This window comes from Pelobates fuscus, chromosome 6 (assembly GCF_036172605.1).
Source record: "Pelobates fuscus isolate aPelFus1 chromosome 6, aPelFus1.pri, whole genome shotgun sequence".
NCBI lineage: Eukaryota > Metazoa > Chordata > Amphibia > Anura > Pelobatidae > Pelobates > Pelobates fuscus.
The window spans coordinates 178759237-178778550 of NC_086322.1; the positions used below are offsets into that span (position 1 = coordinate 178759237).

Sequence of the window (19314 nt, forward strand, 5' to 3'; positions counted from 1 at the left end):
AAAAAAAAGTCAAACATTAATAAATGCATTATCAGACCTGACAATTGTCTCACGGACCCCGAGGATTAGTGATCTCTTTACATAAAACACTTAATGTAGAATAAATTTTTACTTTTAACCACGGCTTTTCATTAACATTAGCAATACCAAAATATTGAGTTGAAAATGTTTATTTATCCAGCTTCGTTTGTAAGTAGCAAAATCATGAAGTATTTTCAGTACGCAAAGATTTGACCTACACAATTACAAGACAAATGTCTTCTCTTAAAAGTCATTTAACAGAAAAAAATTACCACCAGTCAGTGGAGAACACAGAGGCCATTGCAGTAAAATGAAAATAAACTGGTTTTATATCGAACGGAGAGTGGGAACTTTTGCACATATTTAAAATGGCAGCAAAGCGCAGATGAAGTGGCCATGATTATCTATATTTAAACTAGATTGCAAGCATGGCATAGAGACTTGCTATTTTTATTTACAGGGGCTGTAAAGAGTTTAACAAGAGTGCTCATAATGCATGCATGATAGAAAGGTGAAGTAAAGAGTTTACGGTTTAAGAAGCTACTAAGCGAACACTCAGAAAATATAATCAGAGTTAATATGGAAAGCAACAAACCTAAGACTTCAGTAAAACACATTTCAACCAAATATCCTGTTTTAGAGAGGACAAAATAACCTTCAACGGTTTATTAGTGGGCTTACAGGTGAATTTTTGGCCTACAAGAAAAGCAGTATTTTTTTTAGGTAAATTGTAACGTCAATATATTTAAGTTGTCATATACTAACATATATATTTATTTATATTTTACATATACACACACACACACACACACACACACACACTTCATAGACAAAACGCACATATATTATAGTGAGAGAGAGACCATAAACTGCATGTGCAGCATTAGGCAAAGCCAAAGCACTGTATATATTTGTGATTTCTGAACTAATAAACCTAAACTTGGTACTTACCCGTCTGCGGCAGAAAGGGAGGCCATGGGCAATAATGCTGATACAAAAGGTCTTCATTACGGTTTGGTGTGGCAACGTTTCTTTAGTACTTTTAAGTTCAAGGGGCACCAGTTCATAGTTTGGAGCTGCTTTTTCTGACTTGGACATCCTCGATATACCCCTACCTTTTAACATTCAGGCTAATATAAAGAAATGTTCCTATTCATCATCGGGAAGGTAAGCAGGCAGCTTCTAGCTTGGAGTAACCTAAAGTGGGTCCCAGATTCTCCAGGCCTTCTCTCTCCCCTTGCAGCCCAGAGCTATCTGAGGCTTGCTGAAGTGTATGCTGTCCTAGTATAGCAAGGAATTATAAACTCCAAATGAGAAGGCAGACTGCTCTTGTCACTCAAACAGCTGGGAGCCCCTCCCATTCCAAGAGAAGCAAGTATAGGAAACATATTGGGCATATCTTTGCAATTAATACAAAGAACGTAAAAAAATACATTAAAAAAAAAAAGGCATGGTTTATAAAGCACATGATGTCTAATTACAAATTTAGATATAAAATATTAACATATCCCAAGGCATTCTACAATGGTGTACACAACATACAATTAATTGCTTACATAAAATAGATGGTAAGGGGCCTGCTCATAGCAGCTTACACTCAAATGATATGTACAATGCAATCACTAAACCTTGATGCTATATTCATGGTGGTAATGTAAAGCTGCAATTTTTACTTTATTTATTTTAACGAAAAATACACAAGGCATTGACAATCCAAGTTTTTGGGAAAATATGGGCGTTTTATAATTTATGACATTTATAACATTTAATAGAAAACTGTTCTATTACATCAAATATTTAAATATTCTTAATCATATAATAATGGCATCATATTAAAAAAAATGTGTTTACTAATAAAGCAGATTTAATGACCTTGCGTCTTAATTGCAAAGCTGACATAAATAAATCTAAATAAATCCCAAAATAACTGATTGAAATTGTGACATTAACCGCTACAACATAACCTTATCCTTTGGTGCCCTCGTGTGGTCAAAGTGATGGCATGCAAGCCTAGCTATAATTCAAAGTGATAATATTTCCACTTGGAACCAAGCATTTTGTGAAGGAAAATATGGTATATGCAATTAACACAAGTTAATATTGTGTTATTTCTAAAAGGCTGGGAATCTGTATGAACCCCTTTCATGATCAATGACATATGACTGTAATGGTAATAATAATTCACTAACTGCTTCTAAAGAAGTGGCTGCATGTGACATAGTAGCATGGGTCAATTTCACTGAATTCAATACTGGATTCCATTGGCAACAAGCAGTAACACCACCATCCACAGCCACAATGTAGGGGAAGTTCAATCACAATTCTATTTACATTTAGTCAAATAATGATTACAACTAAGTCTAAGGAGTTAATTTACACAAGTCAATGCGTCAATATTATGATATGATGCTCTCTTGAATTAGACATCTTGCCTACCTTTATTATGTATTAGGTTTATAATAAAGATACAAATAAACAACAACAAAAAGTCCAAAATTAAAACAAAATAAAAAAAACACCTAAAGATCACTAACTAAAAATTATATATATAGAACAAAGATTAAATCAGTTCTCAAACAATCCTCAGAATCCTGGATATATCAATATCACTACTGAAACAGAACATGGTAATCCCTAAATCCGTTGGAACATGCTGTGGGGCCACTTGTATTGACAATTCTCACACACTAATCACAAATTGCCAATTAGAAAAAAAGGTTGCTGCGGTAAGAAATAAAAGTGCATGTATGCAAACAGATACACAGGGGCATCTTAGGATTGTAAGAATTCCAATAATGTAGATTATGGTTAGGTGTCTTGCAATTTGGAACATTTCTGAAATGCTTTACAAAGCTTTCCTGACAGTCCCATGGCTAACTTTGGTGGCTTGGCAGAGCTCACCAGCTGTCCAACTGACGGAGTAAAGGGGAGAAATGAAGAGGGACAACAGTTGCTACCGAAAGAATTTCAATCCTCATTAGTTACTAATGCTGTGGCAGCACCTTTTGACAAAACTATGTTCACAATGACAAAACACAACAGGTAGATTAACCACTCCATGAGATACACATGGCACGAATAGGAATGAGGATCTGAAAGACGCTGGGAAATATGAAGATGTTTACGAGGAATTTATTTGCGTGGCGCTATGAGGCATGCAGTGAAAGTCCTCCATTTACTACTGTTGCTATCGAAGAACACTCACAATTTGTTCAATAGTTGTAGGCTCAAAATATCCCAGGCTGTAGGTTCACTCCTCATCTCTTCTGCTGATCACCTTATTTTTGAGTCACATCAGTTTTCATTTTTATATATTCATTGATGCACTGTATAAATACTACAACTAATACCAATAATAAGCGCCAGTCAGACATGTAAAATAAGAGATTTTTTTTATTTTCTTTCTGTAAAGAGTGCCTAGATTTCTTATGATAATTCCTCACTATGTACAGCATAGGAGTGTAATACTGTTTGTAATTGATTGCACTATATGGTTAAACTGGTTTGTTTTTATTTCAGACCACTCTGGGCACTATTGCAACTTCAACACATTAAAGTTGTTATGGTGTGATAAAGTCCAGAGCACCGTCTTAGAATAGTTTAGCCAAACTCAAGAAGATGGAACCCAATTTCATACCGGGTGCTGCTAATCACTAGTAATACATTCATAAAACATAGTGAAAAGGGGTATGTTATCTTTTTACCATCACTTTCCAAGATGTGAACATTTTATCATGTATCTGCAGTATTCCTTTAGTAGGACTTTTGCATTTCCCTGGTGTCATGTTATAGTGTTATGCAAGTGCCAGACTGGAGAAGGTGAAACAGACAATACAGTACTTTCCGCTTGTCACTAGGAGTAGACACATATTACCATTATAGAGCATTAATACCACAACATGTCATCGTTCCCGCCTGTGAGTGATGATCTACACATGAAACGTGTTCAAGACACACAGCGGTTTTCAAATAAATCAAGGTTATTGGTCTACAATAAATATGTAATGATGGCAAATTTATTCATAGCTTTGAATATTGAATGACATTACCATTAAATAAATGGGATGGGACAAACATTACATTACACCTGTTCAGCAGCTTTTCCAACACCCTCTTTTACAGAATAAACAGACAATTTATTAATAAAGTTCTCATAAAAACAGACAACTCAATCAACAAAGAAAATAAAAGAAAACGATGTTTTAATAATGAACATAATATATTATTATGGTGAATGCAGTAGGTGAAACACAGTAGTACAGGGATGGGTACTCGCTACAGTTTAAAGGGACTCTCTAAACACAAAAACAACTTTTGCTTATTAAAGCGGTTTTGGTACATAGATCATGCCCTTGCAATCTCACTGCTCAATTCGCTGCCATTTAGGAGTTAAAGTGGCTCAGTCACTCCTGATGGCGATATTGTCATTTGCTGTGAGGTGGCCTGGGGGTGGCAGGGCAAGGTAGATACAACACTGATGTCTCAGAAGGATGCTACGAGCCTTTTTCCTCACAGCGTGGAGTCATTAGTAACAGCTGAGAAAAGAAAATAGTTGCTCTGCATTTTGTCAAGTTTTGTCCCGGGCTTATGATATCTTGACTGTTCAGTGAAATTCCAACACAGTCAATATGAGCATTACATAAAGATTTTATCTTTGTGAAACACTTTTATTGCACCAGGTTTGTCAGCAGCAATATTCAATTCCATAATGGAAATCAGTTTCAGTCTAATACTGAATGAACAATGATGTTGGCCATTTAATGAATTCTGTTCACGGGCCCTATAATCACCGGATATAACTACAATATAGTAGAGGCATAACCCATCCCTTGAAAAGGGGGTATGAGTGCCCTGAAACATTACCACTACTGCTCGTTACAAGAGTAAAAACAATTCTAGATCTAAAATCGATTAAATCAACGTACAGTGAAAAGATTCTCCAAAGACTATCAGAGCCTAAGCTTACAATCTATGCATTTCATGTATAGAGAAATTTTATCAAGGATTAATCTCTGTGTTTTGTGATAGATACACTTTACCAAGACTTAATATTAAGATTAAATATAAACTTATTTTATTTCTCTGCAACTAGCAGTGGTGAGAATTGTTCAGAAAAGGCAGGACCTTCAGTCTGCATTTTTCTTGAGTTGTATATGACCCATCAGTACTTCACCCCCAATAGCGTGCATGAACAGACTTTATTTGATTGTCTCTGGATCACTTAGAGACAAGCAAGGATGGTAATTTCTACAGTACGTTTACACAAAAATAGTAGACCTTGCTTATTCTGGCTGTCTGAGACTGGCAATATTCACAGCATTTTACATCCAAGTTTCACTAGCACGACAGCATTTGAAAAGGATACCAGATTTTTTCGGTTTCAACATTAGTAAGATTAACAATGTGAACAGTTTAGAAATTGAAGAAATGTAATACTATACCGTGCATGCAGTAATGGACAGCTTTTTCAAGTTTCACCAAAAATATTGCGATTTCTACCATATATTCATTTATTTAACGGAGTAGTCAAAAAAATACAGATGGTGAATTGAAAATAAAATTGAGAAATCTAGCTCATTTGGGGGTTGGGAGGGAAATCCCCAACTTGCCCATAGCTATACTTTGGTTATTTTCCCCTGAATTTTGCAATTTGGATTACAATTCAATAAAATGTATTGTTTAGTGAATACACCCCTTGAGCTTAGGCATAGGAGAATGTGAATTATTTCACCACTTGTGTTGGTGAAGAATTCGATGTGCAGCATTCCAGGAGTGAATGAATAAATGCCATTTGCTTTGTACCTTGGCCTATAAAGTGAAGGGAGACTGAGCCTAGAGTTTCCCTTTAATCACACCAACATATGTTAGGTGCAATGTGCAGATTAGGTTACACTCACAGAGAATTGTCAGGAATTCAAAGTGAAATTCACATTTGAGGCCAACGTAGCCAAACTGAAAGCTACTGAATTCTTCCAGTTTGGCTAATTTGGCCTTACAATGTAAATTCACTGTGAAGTATCACATGAATTATGCTGGCAGGATTTATTTTCCTTTTCATTAAGCTTAAATTAGTTTTTATTCCAATTTTTGCACCTCCATCTCATTATGCAAGTCTTTCCTTTTTACGCCAATAATACTGCTGCAATTTATGTCATTACGTCCGAGTTTCCTTGAACTCCCTGCTATGCCCATATAGCATTTCTTTGAATTAAAGATTATATGTATTATAGCATACGTGTGTATTATTTTGTAGGAATACATATAAGTAAATACTTTTTAGTGCATTTCTGAAAGTCCTCTTTGGACACAACAATGCTTACTCTTCCAAACACCACACAGGTAACCAATAGCGAATAGTCAAAAATTCTGACATAACATGCGAGCCCTGGGCATCTCACAAATGTGCTGAGTTTGTTTCAGTTTGTTCATTGTATGTAGTTTTTCAGCTGGATAAATATTGCTTTAAATACTTAAACATGGCTGCCCCCAGGGAGTAAAAATAAACAAGGAGAAGCATCAAAACCAGGCATTTACATGTATGTATACAGTACAAAATAATGCACAGAGGATCTATTACATATAATCTGTTATTTGAATTAATAATTGGAAAAGCAATAAGTTTCTTGTAAGTAAGGCAAATCACTACTAATTTTGGATAATTTTTTTTTTAAAAGTATGGTTTGAATTGATTCATGTTTTATAGAAGTTGTTTTACATTCCAATGCAGAATATATATAAAGCATTAAAAAGAATAGGCCCACTGCAGCCTCAAGCGTCTCTGTCTGGAATATGCACTACAGGCAACGATAAAGGAAACAATGTAACAGAAATGGTACTATTCTCCCTCTAGTGGCTGAATGAAATACAGCTTGCTATTCATATGTACAGTACATTCAGATAACATTCTCTGCTAAAACTGCATTCCCATTTAACAGAGAGGTCAAGTTCAACTCAAGTTCAACATGGCCAATCCAAAGAGCAATGCATAAATGTGGAGTAATTACAAGGCTTCACTGTTCTTTTTTCTTCCGTTTTTTGGTAACTGGTATTCCTTCGTCTGAACAGTAGCGAGGTCAGAGTAACGCACCCTAAATCTTTGAACAGCACTTGTCTATGTTATTGCAAGGTAAGCTTCTGAATGTTGGTTTATTTTTATTTTTTAAAGTTAAAGCAGCACTGTCACTTAGCAGATTTTTTTTTTTTTGTCCTATTTACTTTTGTGTTTTCAATTCTAAACTTCATGTTTGCTTGTACTTTAACATGAGAAAAAATGGGGGAAACCTTTTCTTATGTAAAACATCATCGTTGGCAGTAGCCAATGTAATTTACCCATAAACCATCAATCATATGAAACATGCATAAGGGCAAACTGCATTCATCGTGGATTAAGGAGAACAAAATGTAGGTGTCCAGATATTGAGATCTGGTGCAAGAAATAAATAAATATAAAATAAAGGCAAGTGATGGGGGTGTATATCTATTGAAATACAAAGGGCACGAGGAAAGGAAAAGTGAGTGGGGAAAAAATTAGCTACTTTAGCATTTACAAATAAGGGTTACTTGGTAGCAATCTATAAAATTGCAAAAATTTTACTGTTACTCAAACCTACCAAATTATAATTTTATTAAAGACACGGAGGCTCCTATTATGCTTCTCTCTCTTTAATTTTCCCTCAGCAGCGTAGAGAAAAAATGTATGTAAAAGAGAAAACACATAACATTAGCATATTCAACAGTGCTACTAATCAGTCTCCACCCCCTTCAGTATATAAGGTGTAGCACTCTCTTCCTCTTCCTCTTTCTTCGCTGCTCCCTCAGACCAGCTAAGTACTTTTCTCCTACTTGCTTTGTAATATTGTTGCTGTGGGACTGTTTATATTATCCCTATTCACTTAGGGACTTAGATCTTGCTCCCACATGCTTACTTTGCTAGTAGTACCTATTAACTACAGTTTTTCATTGGTGTTTTTGCTTATTCACTTGTTCTGTTTACAGTATTGTGTGCCCCTGGGTCCTGTGGTGTCAACAGGTCTGCCTTGTCAGGCAGACCAAAGCCGTTTCCCCTGTGAGGCGAGTGCTTCGCCCCCTAACCCCTCTCCCGACCGGGTACCTTTAGAGGGCTCTCTCCGAACCCACCCCGCCCTGTTCGCGGTTCCCTTTCCTCCCCACCGTTTCTTTCCCGCGTCGGTCAGCGGTTTCTTCATTTTCGCCACTCGCGAGCGGCGAGCATGTGCACGACGCTCGCGGCGGCCATCTTTTTGGTTTCCCGTCGCCGCCCGATGCCGGCGGCCATTTTAACACTCGTGCTGCAGTTTGAAACGGATCTTAACACTGCACACGACGCCACTCTGCTTGTTCCACCCAGGACCAGGGTATTTACTACTTCTGTTTTGTATTGCTACCTACCTGTGCTTGGATTAAGCAATCCTGCACCCTTTACCTTATTTTCTTGTTTTCTTTCTCACACTCACCTGCTATAATCATGCAGTCATCTGGTGAGGACCTACCTGGCCACCCCAACCCCTTAATAGGGACCCCTGGCCCTGACCCCCTGGCTGATCCTAGCCTCATAGGCTCAGAATATGAGCAATAGAGCTACTGGCCGGACTACGGCGGCCAGAGACTGGGCCCACGATTTAATGTCTGAGTCGGACAATGATGGGAATGAGGAGTCAGATGACCATTACTCAGATCCCTACGGGGACGAGTCCTCAGGAGGTGAAGATCTACCGGGTACACAATTCCCATCTAGACCGACCCATGCCAAGGCACAGTCAGACACGCCTGGGGCGGACACAGCCGGTGAGCAAAGGAGACACTTGCGTTCGACCCTGACAATTTGAGGCACCCTCGCTCCGCTGAATGGGAGCCCCCTGAGCACATCGCTCAATACCTGGCCCTCAGAGTACGTAAATCCCTCTCCCAAGAGGGTCGTAATAAGCTGAGGGCGGAATGCCCCCGACCTATCATGCCTGATGCAGTGGCTAAAACCCCTGAAGTTGACCCCCAGATTGCCCAACCGGCTAAGACCGGTTGGAAGCCCAAGAAGGGCCTAGATTACTCTCTTCGAAACTGTCAGGACAAGTTTCTAGACACTCTGGGTCCGGTCACTAAATTATATGAACTGCTGAAAACAGCTCAGTCGGGCGAGGCACCACTGGATTTTGATGTTGCGTTTGGGTGGCTCCAACGCATAGTTTGCATGATCGGCAACGCCAACACGGCCATGTCTACCGAATGCAGGAAAGCCATCCTGCTCAAAATCGAGCCCAAGCTGGCTAGCATGGCTCCCAACGAGCCTGGTGCCTCCGCGAAAGGCTTGTTGTTCGGGGAGTCCTTCGTAAAGGACTTGGGCTCCTACGTGAAAACCTTCACGGCCTTGGACAAAGCCCAGTCCTCCATCAAGCGTGTCTTCCACCAGAAGGTTTTCGGTGGGGCCGGTAGAGGTAGGAGCCGTCTATCCGGCCGCAACCCCCCGCGTTTTTTCCAGACCGGGCTGAGGCTCCTTCAATCCTCAGAGGCCAAACCAAGAACGCTCCTACACTCCATTCTTCCCTTCTCGCAGAAGGCCTTGGAATGCCCGCGGCGGTCGAGGAGCATCCACTGGAAAACGTTGTTATGGTGAGTACACTGTTTCCCTATTTTTCCCATATAAATGTGGGGGGCAGATTGGCCTTGTTCTATCGGGCCTGGGCTATGATCACATCCGACAGTTGGGTATTACAGACTATAGAGGGTTACCACCTAGAACTTACATCCTTTCCCATTCAGGACACTCCTCCACGAGTGCTTCACATGTCACACACGCATCACGACCTCATCTCTTCGGAGATCAGAGAATTGCAAGCCAAGAAGGCTATAGAGGAAATCCCCCTGGATGCCCCAGGTTTTGTGAGCAACCTGTTCTTAGTGCCGAAAAAGGGAGGAGGCGTTCGCCTGGTTATAAACCTGTGACCCTTAAACGCCTTCATCCAATATCGACACTTCAAGATGGAGGGCATACATTGCCTCCAAGACCTACTACTCCCCGGGGACTGGATGGTCAAACTGGATTTGCAAGACGCCTATCTGACAGTCCCCATAGCGGCGGAGCACAGAGAACTGCTCCAATTCCAATGGGAGACAAAGAAATGGCGTTTCACATGCCTTCCCTTTGGACTGTCCTCCGCTCCCTGGTGCTTCACAAAGGTACTGAAACCAGTGGTTGCCTTCCTCAGATTGCACGGGGTCCGGCTTATTTACCTGGACGATATCCTCCTGCTCTCCGGGACACGGTCCCTACTGTTTGTTCATTTATCATGGACCCTGCATCTCATTCAGAACCTCGGTTTCCTGGTGAACTGGAAGAAATCGGTCCTAAGACCTTCCCAACAAATGGAATTCCTGGGATTCAGAGTCGACTCCGTTCGACAGATGCTATGCCTCCCGGCAGAAAAGATGTCCAACATCTAAAAGGAGATAAGGTGTCTTATGAACTGCCCGGACATCTCCCTGAGACAATTGGCACGGTTCATTGGTCTCTTAGCGGCCTCCATCCAGGCGATTGTTCCGGGACCGCTTCATTATCGGGCGCCACAAAGACTGAAAACGGCCTGCATTTAGAAATGGCCACTCATACGAATCCAACGTCACTCTAGACGTGGAATCCAGGGAAGAACTGAACTGGTGGTTGACCCACATGGAAGCGTGGAACCGACGAGCGATCTTCGGTTCCACCCCGGACCTGGTGATAGAGTCGGACGCCAGCTTACATGGCTGTGGCGCGCGCTGTGGCTCCATATCCACCGGAGGCAGATGGTCAGCAGACGAATCGTTCCTACACATAAACTCTCTGGAACTACTGGCGGCCTCATTTGCCATCCGCAGCCTTTCACCCAAGGGCATCTCATGCTCTATCATACTCAAACTATCTCGGCAGTGCGGTATATAAACCATCTGGGAGGCACCAAGTCACGCATCTTAGCGGTCTTGGCTCAAGACTTTTGGCACTACTGTTTACGGAACAGTGTGTCAGTTACCGCAGAACACATTCCAGGCCTGGACAATTACACTGCGGATTGGAATTCCCGTTACCTGAGGGACTCGGGAGATTGGAGACTTCTACCGAGTGTATTCAGCAAGATCGCCCAATTGTGGTGACCTTTGAATGTAGACCTATTCGCGTCCAGACTGAATACGGAACTACCTCAATTCTTCAGCTGGCGCCCAGACCCGGAAGCCGTGGCAACCGATGTTTTCCTCCAAGATTGGACCAAGGGCCGGGCTTATGCCTTCCCGCCATTCAATCTGATCGCTCGATCCCTGACACACCTCCGGCGCTACAGGAGCACGATGGTCCTGATAACCCCATGTTGGAGGTCGCAACCTTGGTTTCCCCACCTATTGGAAATGGCGATCGATCGCCCGCGATTGCTACCAGATCACCCGTCTCTTCTCACCAATCCGGACGGGGAGAGTCACGCTCTGATAGATCAAGGACTCCTTTGCCTCATGCCGTGGCTCCTTTCCGGGGACCCTGGGAAATCACAGAAGTTTCGAGAATGACTACACAACTCCTGGCAAACGCATGGGCACCGTGAACACGACTTGCCTAAACTGCGGCCTGGAGACAGTGGGCCAATTGGTGCTTGGAACGATCGTTGGATCCCGTATCAGCATCTGTGAAGGTGGTTCTGGATTTCCTGGCGCATCTGTTCGAATCGGGCAAAGCCTTCCGCACCGTCAACCTGTACCGCTCTGCAATCTCGGCGGGACATGATCAGGTAGACTGACTCCCAATCGGACAGAACACCTTGGTCTGTCATCTACTTAAGGGTGTTTGTTTCTCACGCCCACCAAAACCTAGATACGGATCCTTTTGGGATGTCAATGTAGTGTTCAAACTCCTAGACGAATGGCCCCCCAATCTATGCCCGATACTGTGTCTGAAAAAATATGAGTCACGCACTTCTGCTCTACGTCCATCTCATGACGGACCTCTGTTCGTCTCACTGAAGAAGCCACATCTCCCCGGTAGCCACACCTACGCTTGCGCGTTGGGTAAAATGGTTATTGGCTTTGGCCGGAATAGACGTCTCGGTTTTCTCACCCCACTCAGTCAGGGGTGTAATGGCCTCAAAAGCATGACGTTAGGATGTCGGTTGGAAGACATCTTGAAGGCCGCGGATTGGTCTACAGAATCCACTTTCCAGGATTTTTATTTTAAACCTATACAGCACTATACAGTCATGATTTTATTAATGACACGGAGGCGAGTATTATTCCCGCCCACCCTCCCTGGGTGGACCTTATATAAACTCTCTTGCCTGTCAGTATTAGTCTAGGCCTACCTTCTGGTTTTCTTCCCAGTTAGAGTGACTATAAGATTAGCTTTCATACTAGTTTTTCAATTTGTTTTTCATGACTGACGATGTTATGACTATGGTTTTTCTCTCCAACTAGGTAACCATATATTCATTGTGATATGTTACAACCAGGTGTGAGTCAAGATATTACCATATTTCTCCTCTTTTTTAGCCTGAATACTTATGTCGGGATGATAAAGAAGTTCAGAGGACAACTCTACCGTTTTTCCCATAAAGAAGGGATGTATGACTACTGTCCGAAGTTAAAGTTCCGGTTCAAGTTCTTGTTCGGTTATTGGCTGGTCTTCGGATCGCTACTGAAAGAGGAAGAGGAAGAGAGTGCTACACCTTTAAATACTGAAGGGGGTGGAGACTGATTAGTAGCACTGTTGAATATGCTAATGTTATGTGTTTTCTCTTTTACATACATTTTTTCTCTTCGCTGCTGAGGGAAAATTAAAGAAAGAGAAGCATAACAGGAGCCTCCGTGTCATTAATAAAATCATGACTTTATGTCATGTTAATAGTAAAATCTTGGAATTTCACCCTATGGATGCTACAGCCCAGCATTATTTTGTCTACATGTGTGAATTACAGTAAATATATTAATCAGATAGAGAACATAACAAAAAACATGTATACATTATTCTGGAATGCAGTTACTATATTATTTTTATTTTTAAAAATATTCTAATACTACAGTGAACTCAAGGCTGGATCCAACACAATCTTTGATCCGAATACATAAAATAGAGTGCATTAATAAAAACAGCACACTTGCCATCCCTGTATTCCTTTAATATTCCAGGCTATCCATAATTTGCACCAGGCTCTCACCTAACCAGGAGACAGGACTAATGCTTACTATACTTCCCACAGCACTGTTGAGCTTCTCCCATAAGCAGTGGTTTACAGGAAAAGCAACAGTTTTTGGGAGTTGTAGTTCAATTGTCAGCTTGTTATTTTCAGGATATTGTGTGCAGCATTACTTCTAGAGCAAAAATAGGAAACATGGCAGGATAGAGTGAAAGGATTTAAATAGGGTAGGAGTATGGAGCTAAACGGAATAGTAGAAATTGTTAAAAGAAATACGAACTGTAACTTAACACATTGCCCCAGATGTCTATTAGTGCCTAGAGTGCCATTTTAAAGAATCTTAGTCCAGTGACGGCTAACCTTGACACCATAAATTGTTTCTGGACTACATCTCCCATAATGCTCAGCTAGCTTTTCGTCTAAAAGCTAGCTGAGCATCATGGGAAATGTAGTCCAGAAACAATTTATGGTGTCAAGTTAGCGATCACTGGCCGAGTCTAAGCCAGTCAGTTCAACAATAACACATCCTACAATGCACTATAGGCACTTTTGTGTTGAGCTCTCTCAGCTCACTGCTCAATTCTCTGCCATTTAGGCGCTAAATCACGTTGTTTATGCCGCCCTGGTCACACCTCCCTGCATGTGACTTACACAGCCTTTCTAAATACTTTCTGTAAAGTGAGATCTAATGTTTAAATTTGCTTTATTGCACTTTCTAATTAAGAATTTCTTATCTCTTGCCCTGTAAATAGCTTTGCACACCCCGCAGGAGCCTCCTGTGTATGGTCAAAGTTAACTTTACAGACCAGGAGATAAAAACTTCTAAGTGAACATCTGATTTAAAATTAAAACTTTTTTTTTCATACATGCTGTGTGGCTGGGGCTGAGTAAACAGAAAAAAAACTAAACGTGATTTAACTCCTAAATTGCAGATAATTGAGCAGTGAGACTTCAGGTGCATGATCTATACACTTAAATTGCTACATTAAGCCAAAGTTGTTTTGATGCCCCTTTAAAGCAACATCCCAAAGCAACGTAACCACTATAGATGCAGTAGTGGTTATGATGCAGAGTGCCTTCCCCCCATATACCGTAAGTAGTCAAATCATTTAGTAATAACTTGACTTCTCACATGGTTAACACTCTCCGACTCAGGAGAGCTAGCTCATAAGAGCTTTTGTTAGCTTTTCATAGCTAAACTCTACAGAGCTGGGTTAGCTTACCGCTGGACTTAACTGAATGAAGAGAGCTTCCAGAGTAAAGGAGACGGACAGTGTCACCTAGAGGAACTAAACGGTTTGACACAATTTTAAGACTCCTGTCATCATAACAATTGCAGTCCACTTTAAATCCAATATCGCCATTTTAACACAGATACACTTTTGACACAGTCTATGAGAAGTACAATTATTTTCTAAAAGACTATTTTCTAAATAGTCACTTTAGTAGTCTGATTCATATAAATCTCACAGTTACCATTAAGTTAAACAGTTCAGACACAGACCAGTACAACTGTCCTAGAGGTCAGGTTCTCGTGTCACTTAAAGAGGAAGATCCCTTCACATCAGTGGCAAAAAATCTTTCCATTACCTCAAAACTTTTGAAATCATTCCAGAGTAAACAAAATGTTATGTTTTGGATTTGACCTTATGGGAAAGACACTGAAGCATTACAGAATATGATAATGTTGTACTAGACGTTTCCTCCAAAAAAGGATTACTGAAAAACTGGAGATAAATGTGATGACCTTTGAAAAACAAATTTCCATATGCAGCAATACAAAACATTGTGTTGTTCCCCGGCCCACTGCTGTTTATGTGCTTTATTGAAACAATTAATAGATAGGTTATAGGTTACACTTCTCACAGTTTATGCCAACTACAGTGTCTACAAAACTATAAGTGCATTTGTTCCTTCAAGTGAGTCCCGGGCAGCAATATGTGTTTTCTATAAGTTCCCTCCATGCTGCTGTCTGCGCCATAGCATTCTATGAAGGGGCCAGAGCTGTAGGTTGTGTCTACAGCCCTATTCAGCATGAATGGAGCTATGATTAAAGGAACACTCCATTTTGGTAGATATACCCCACAAAGAAAACATGCATCTATTTTATACACAAAAACACCAGATCTGATGTCTGCAGTCTTTGCAAGGCCTCCGCTCTTTCCCCGACAAGGACTTTCATTTTATGCCAAGTAGAGACTTTCCAATGCTTTTCAAGGAGTTGCAGTACAGCTCATTGAGGGGGAAGTCGGGCATGATCTAGCCCAACTTGCCCGCTCCACAGAGCGGACGAGAGATATTTCCCCGCCCTGCTATAAAAGTGTAAATTTCTGTTGAAGTGCTTTATGTGTCTGTAGTGTTTCTTTAAAAGCCACGTCTGGGAATAAAATTAAACTGCTGCAAGTGTTGGAATACATATCCGCAGGGCAGGAATTTAAGAGATACAACGAGCTCTCTCTTTGAATATAATGGAACGGCTGACTGGCTGAAGTACTTTAGGCTACTTCTTGGTCTAGGAAGATATCACTACAGTAAGTTGAAAGTTGTGTTTTGTTTAAAGGGACACTATGGTCACCCAGACCACTTCAGCTCAATGAACTGGTCTGGGTTCCAGGTCCTTCATGTTTTAACCCTTCACATGTAAAATAGCAGTTTCAGGGAAACAGCTATGTTTACATTGCAGGGTTAATCCAACCTCTAGTGGCTGTCTTCCTGACAACCGCTAGAGGCGCTTCTGCGACGCTGGATGCAAAATTCGCATACAACGTGCAGAACGTCCATAGGAAAGCATTGAGAAATGCTTTCCTATGGACTGTTTGAACACACACACGGCACTTGCCGCACATGCGCATTCAGCTCCACTCAGGAGCTGACGTCGGCACGGGAGAAGAGGTCACCAGTGCTGAGGGAGCCCTGCGCTGGATTAAGGTAAGCAGCTGAAGGGGTTTTAACCCCTTCAGCGCCACGGGAGGGGGACCCTGAGGGTAAGGGTCCCCCAAGGATGACATTGTGTCAGGATGACATTGTGTATAGTGATCCTTTAAGTAAATGCAGGTATTTAAGAGATATTGCACCTTGTTGCATATATTGTCAACCTTTTAACACACATATCTAAACTATTCACATGTGTGTAATTGTGCAAAAAGCTAAATAACACTTTTTATCCGTTGACAATGGAGCGTTTATATTATCCTACATCTCCAAGACAGGCCAAACTGTCACTGAAGGATTGTGCAATTGTGATTAATTCTCTTTCTAAAATTCACATAATGAAATTATACAAGGAGGAAGCATTCCATCATACTGCCCACAAGCACATTACAATCTATTTGCAGGATGAGTTGCTATAGCTTTACATGGTAAAAAGTGCAGAGGAGACCATTTCAAATTGTTAAAAAGCTTTCATTCAATATTCTAAATTAAGATTCCTAAATGTATATTGCTACCACTGAATCTATATGAAAACAAGACAGCTTCTCAAACTCTATGCAATGCAGCAAAGACACAGTGAATCATATGTTTCACGCCTGCAAACTCAGTGAGCCATCCTCTATGATATCTCTTCAGGCTTTACCAAAGATTTGTGTACGTACATTTCCTTGGGGCTTGCTGTAGAACAGTCAGGCTACATATGAAGAGCTCACTGAGGACGCCATTAAGATGCACCATCTGGATGATCGAATTCCTGAACAGTGTCCAATATAAATTGCCTATCAAAGTCAGATACAGGCAGTCCTCACTTTGCAACATACCGGACTTACAACCAGCTTTCTAATGCAGGGATTCAAGAGATTCCCCACGTTAGAGAGGACTATGTGTGGGGAATTTCTCCCAAACATACATTTGAGGGATTCTTGGCTCTAGAGAAGTGAGAACATCCTGACTTACCAACCAATTTGTTTTACAACGATTTCGTAAGAACGGAACTCGGCCAGTTAGTGAGGATCATCTGTTTACAATATTGGAATATTAAGTAACGATAATGAAGCTGATGCTTGATTCACACAGCATCTGGCAATTCATAGCATGTAGATCCACGCTAGCTGTTGCATTCCCACTGAAAGAAAATGGGTGAACCAGGACTGTAGAGATTCCAGCCATTTCTTGACCTCATTGTAGAAGGCACAGATACATGGAGATTTTCTCTATAGTCAAGATAATAAGAGGTGCCTATTTTTAATAATACATTACTTCCATAATAGTTGCTTGTTTTTTTTTTGTTTGTTTTTTTAAGGAGGTACTGCAACCAACAGCCACAGGTTTCTCATTTTAGGAGTAGGGATATAGTAAAAGAACTAACAGGTTTATTCTCCAAAGTGAGAACTGTAAGGAATTCAAAGTGAAATGAAAGTTAATTTTAAATTTAAGGCCAAATTAGCCAAACTAGGAACATTCTCCAAATCCTCTATGATTCCAGTTTAGCTATCTTGGCCTTAAATTTGAACTTCACCTTGAAATTCTAGACCGTTTTCACTTTAGTGAATAACGGTGTAAGATTCCAGGCTTGCAGTGGAATTTTGTTCTGTTAAACGCCTTGTTGCATTTAGACACAACAAGAAAAGTGCTGCTTTACAGCACAATTGCTCTGAATGCCAATTGGTGGCTACACGGATTATAACAAATGTTTAAAGCCAGTGGATAAACCAGAATTCTAGAAAAGCTATACCAAATCACAATGCGCTGGTTTTCTGGCAGGCAAAGGTTAAAATAATCCTGTTATCTTGGTCAGAAAAAAAAATCAGTTTTAAAGCACTCAGTAAAGCAAGAATAGCAACAATGACTGCTCAGTCTATACACTTCTTCATATACAATGGTATCATAACAAGCCCTGCTTTAAAAAAAAAAAAAAAAAAAGCATGGCTGTCTGTTAAACCACAATCCCTGCATTCCATACTATATTGGACATACACTGAACACAGGAGGTTCTATCCTATGAAATGGAATACAGTGGTAGGGTTTAATGGACAAGTATCGCCATATCTTGTAAGCTTATATAGTTATCCTTGCAAATATAAAGGGAAATTAAAGAAAACTAGACATTTATTCTTCAGAACTACTGCTTAAGATTGGCTAGCAGGGCCGGTGCAAGGATTTTTGCCGCCCTAGGCAAAAAAATTTTTGCCGCCCCCCATATGTCCAGCCCACCATGTGACATCACAATGCCCCGCCCATATGCTCTGCCATATGGGCCAACGCCAGTCTTCACATAGTGTCTTATCTGAAAAGACAGTGTGTTTACATTAAAAAGCCTACAGGCACAGGCTATAGACACCAGAACCACTACATTATGCTGTAGTGCTTCTGGTGACTATAGTATCCATTTAATGTGAGGTAAATTAGAGATTAGTGCCACTAATAATATATTGGATTGCCTACTTACCACCAGATGAGGACAAGAGGCTGATGATGGGCTTAGTCTGGCTCCACAGGTCTGGTGTAGAAGAGGCTCTCTGGAGACTGTTTTTAACAGTGCTCACAACAATTAACGAACAGGAAGCAGCTCCATTTTTTTAGGGCCCCTTACACAGCTCAAGGTCTGGGCCCCCAGGGGGCATACGCCTACAATGCCCACCCATAAATCCACCTACATGGCCCATCCATGAGTTGGGGATGTTTTATGTGTGCAATTTGTGTAAGGGATGTAGTGTGTTTATAGGGGATGTAGTGTGTGTTTGCGTGTAAGGAATGCATTGTATGTTTCTGTGTGTGTGTATGTGTGTGTAAGGGGTGCAAGGTTTGTTTCTGTGTATGTAATTGAATGCAGTGTGTGTCTGTAAGGGGTGCATTAATTATGTAAGAGAACATAAGGGATGAATTGTGTGTTTCGGGTGTGTCTGTGTGTGAGTAGGAATGCATTGTATGTTTCTGTGTGTGTGTGTGGGGGGGATGCATTGTGTATGTGTGTAGTGTAAAAGAGAGGGTTTGTGGGGTAGGATAGGGACTGAGATGGGAACAGCTTTCTTTTTTTTTTTAAAAAAAAAAATCATAGTGCTCTCCCCTCAATTATTGATTTCCCCTTCCCTTCTGTCCCTCCGTGTTCTCCCCTTCTGTCACTTAGTGCTCTCCCTTGGCCCCCTGTCCCTCTGCAGTCCCCCTTGGTGGTCTTCTCACTCCCCCCTCCCCCTTAGTGGTC

General features: G+C 41.0%; 1 protein-coding gene across 3 annotated transcripts in view; it reads right to left on the bottom strand.

Moving 5' to 3' along the window:
• FBXW7 (F-box and WD repeat domain containing 7) overlaps positions 1–19314 on the bottom strand; it is a 205975-nt gene that overhangs the window by 118274 nt on the left and 68387 nt on the right. Inside the window, exon 1 of one of the 3 annotated variants that reach the window (XM_063458525.1) lies at positions 973–1247. The exons of the other annotated variants lie outside the window; for them this stretch is intronic. Coding sequence (XP_063314595.1) covers positions 973–1146 — 174 coding nt within the window. The 5' untranslated portion in view covers positions 1147–1247. Of the gene's footprint in view, positions 1–972; positions 1248–19314 lie in introns of those variants that run through there. 3 annotated transcript variants of the gene reach the window in all.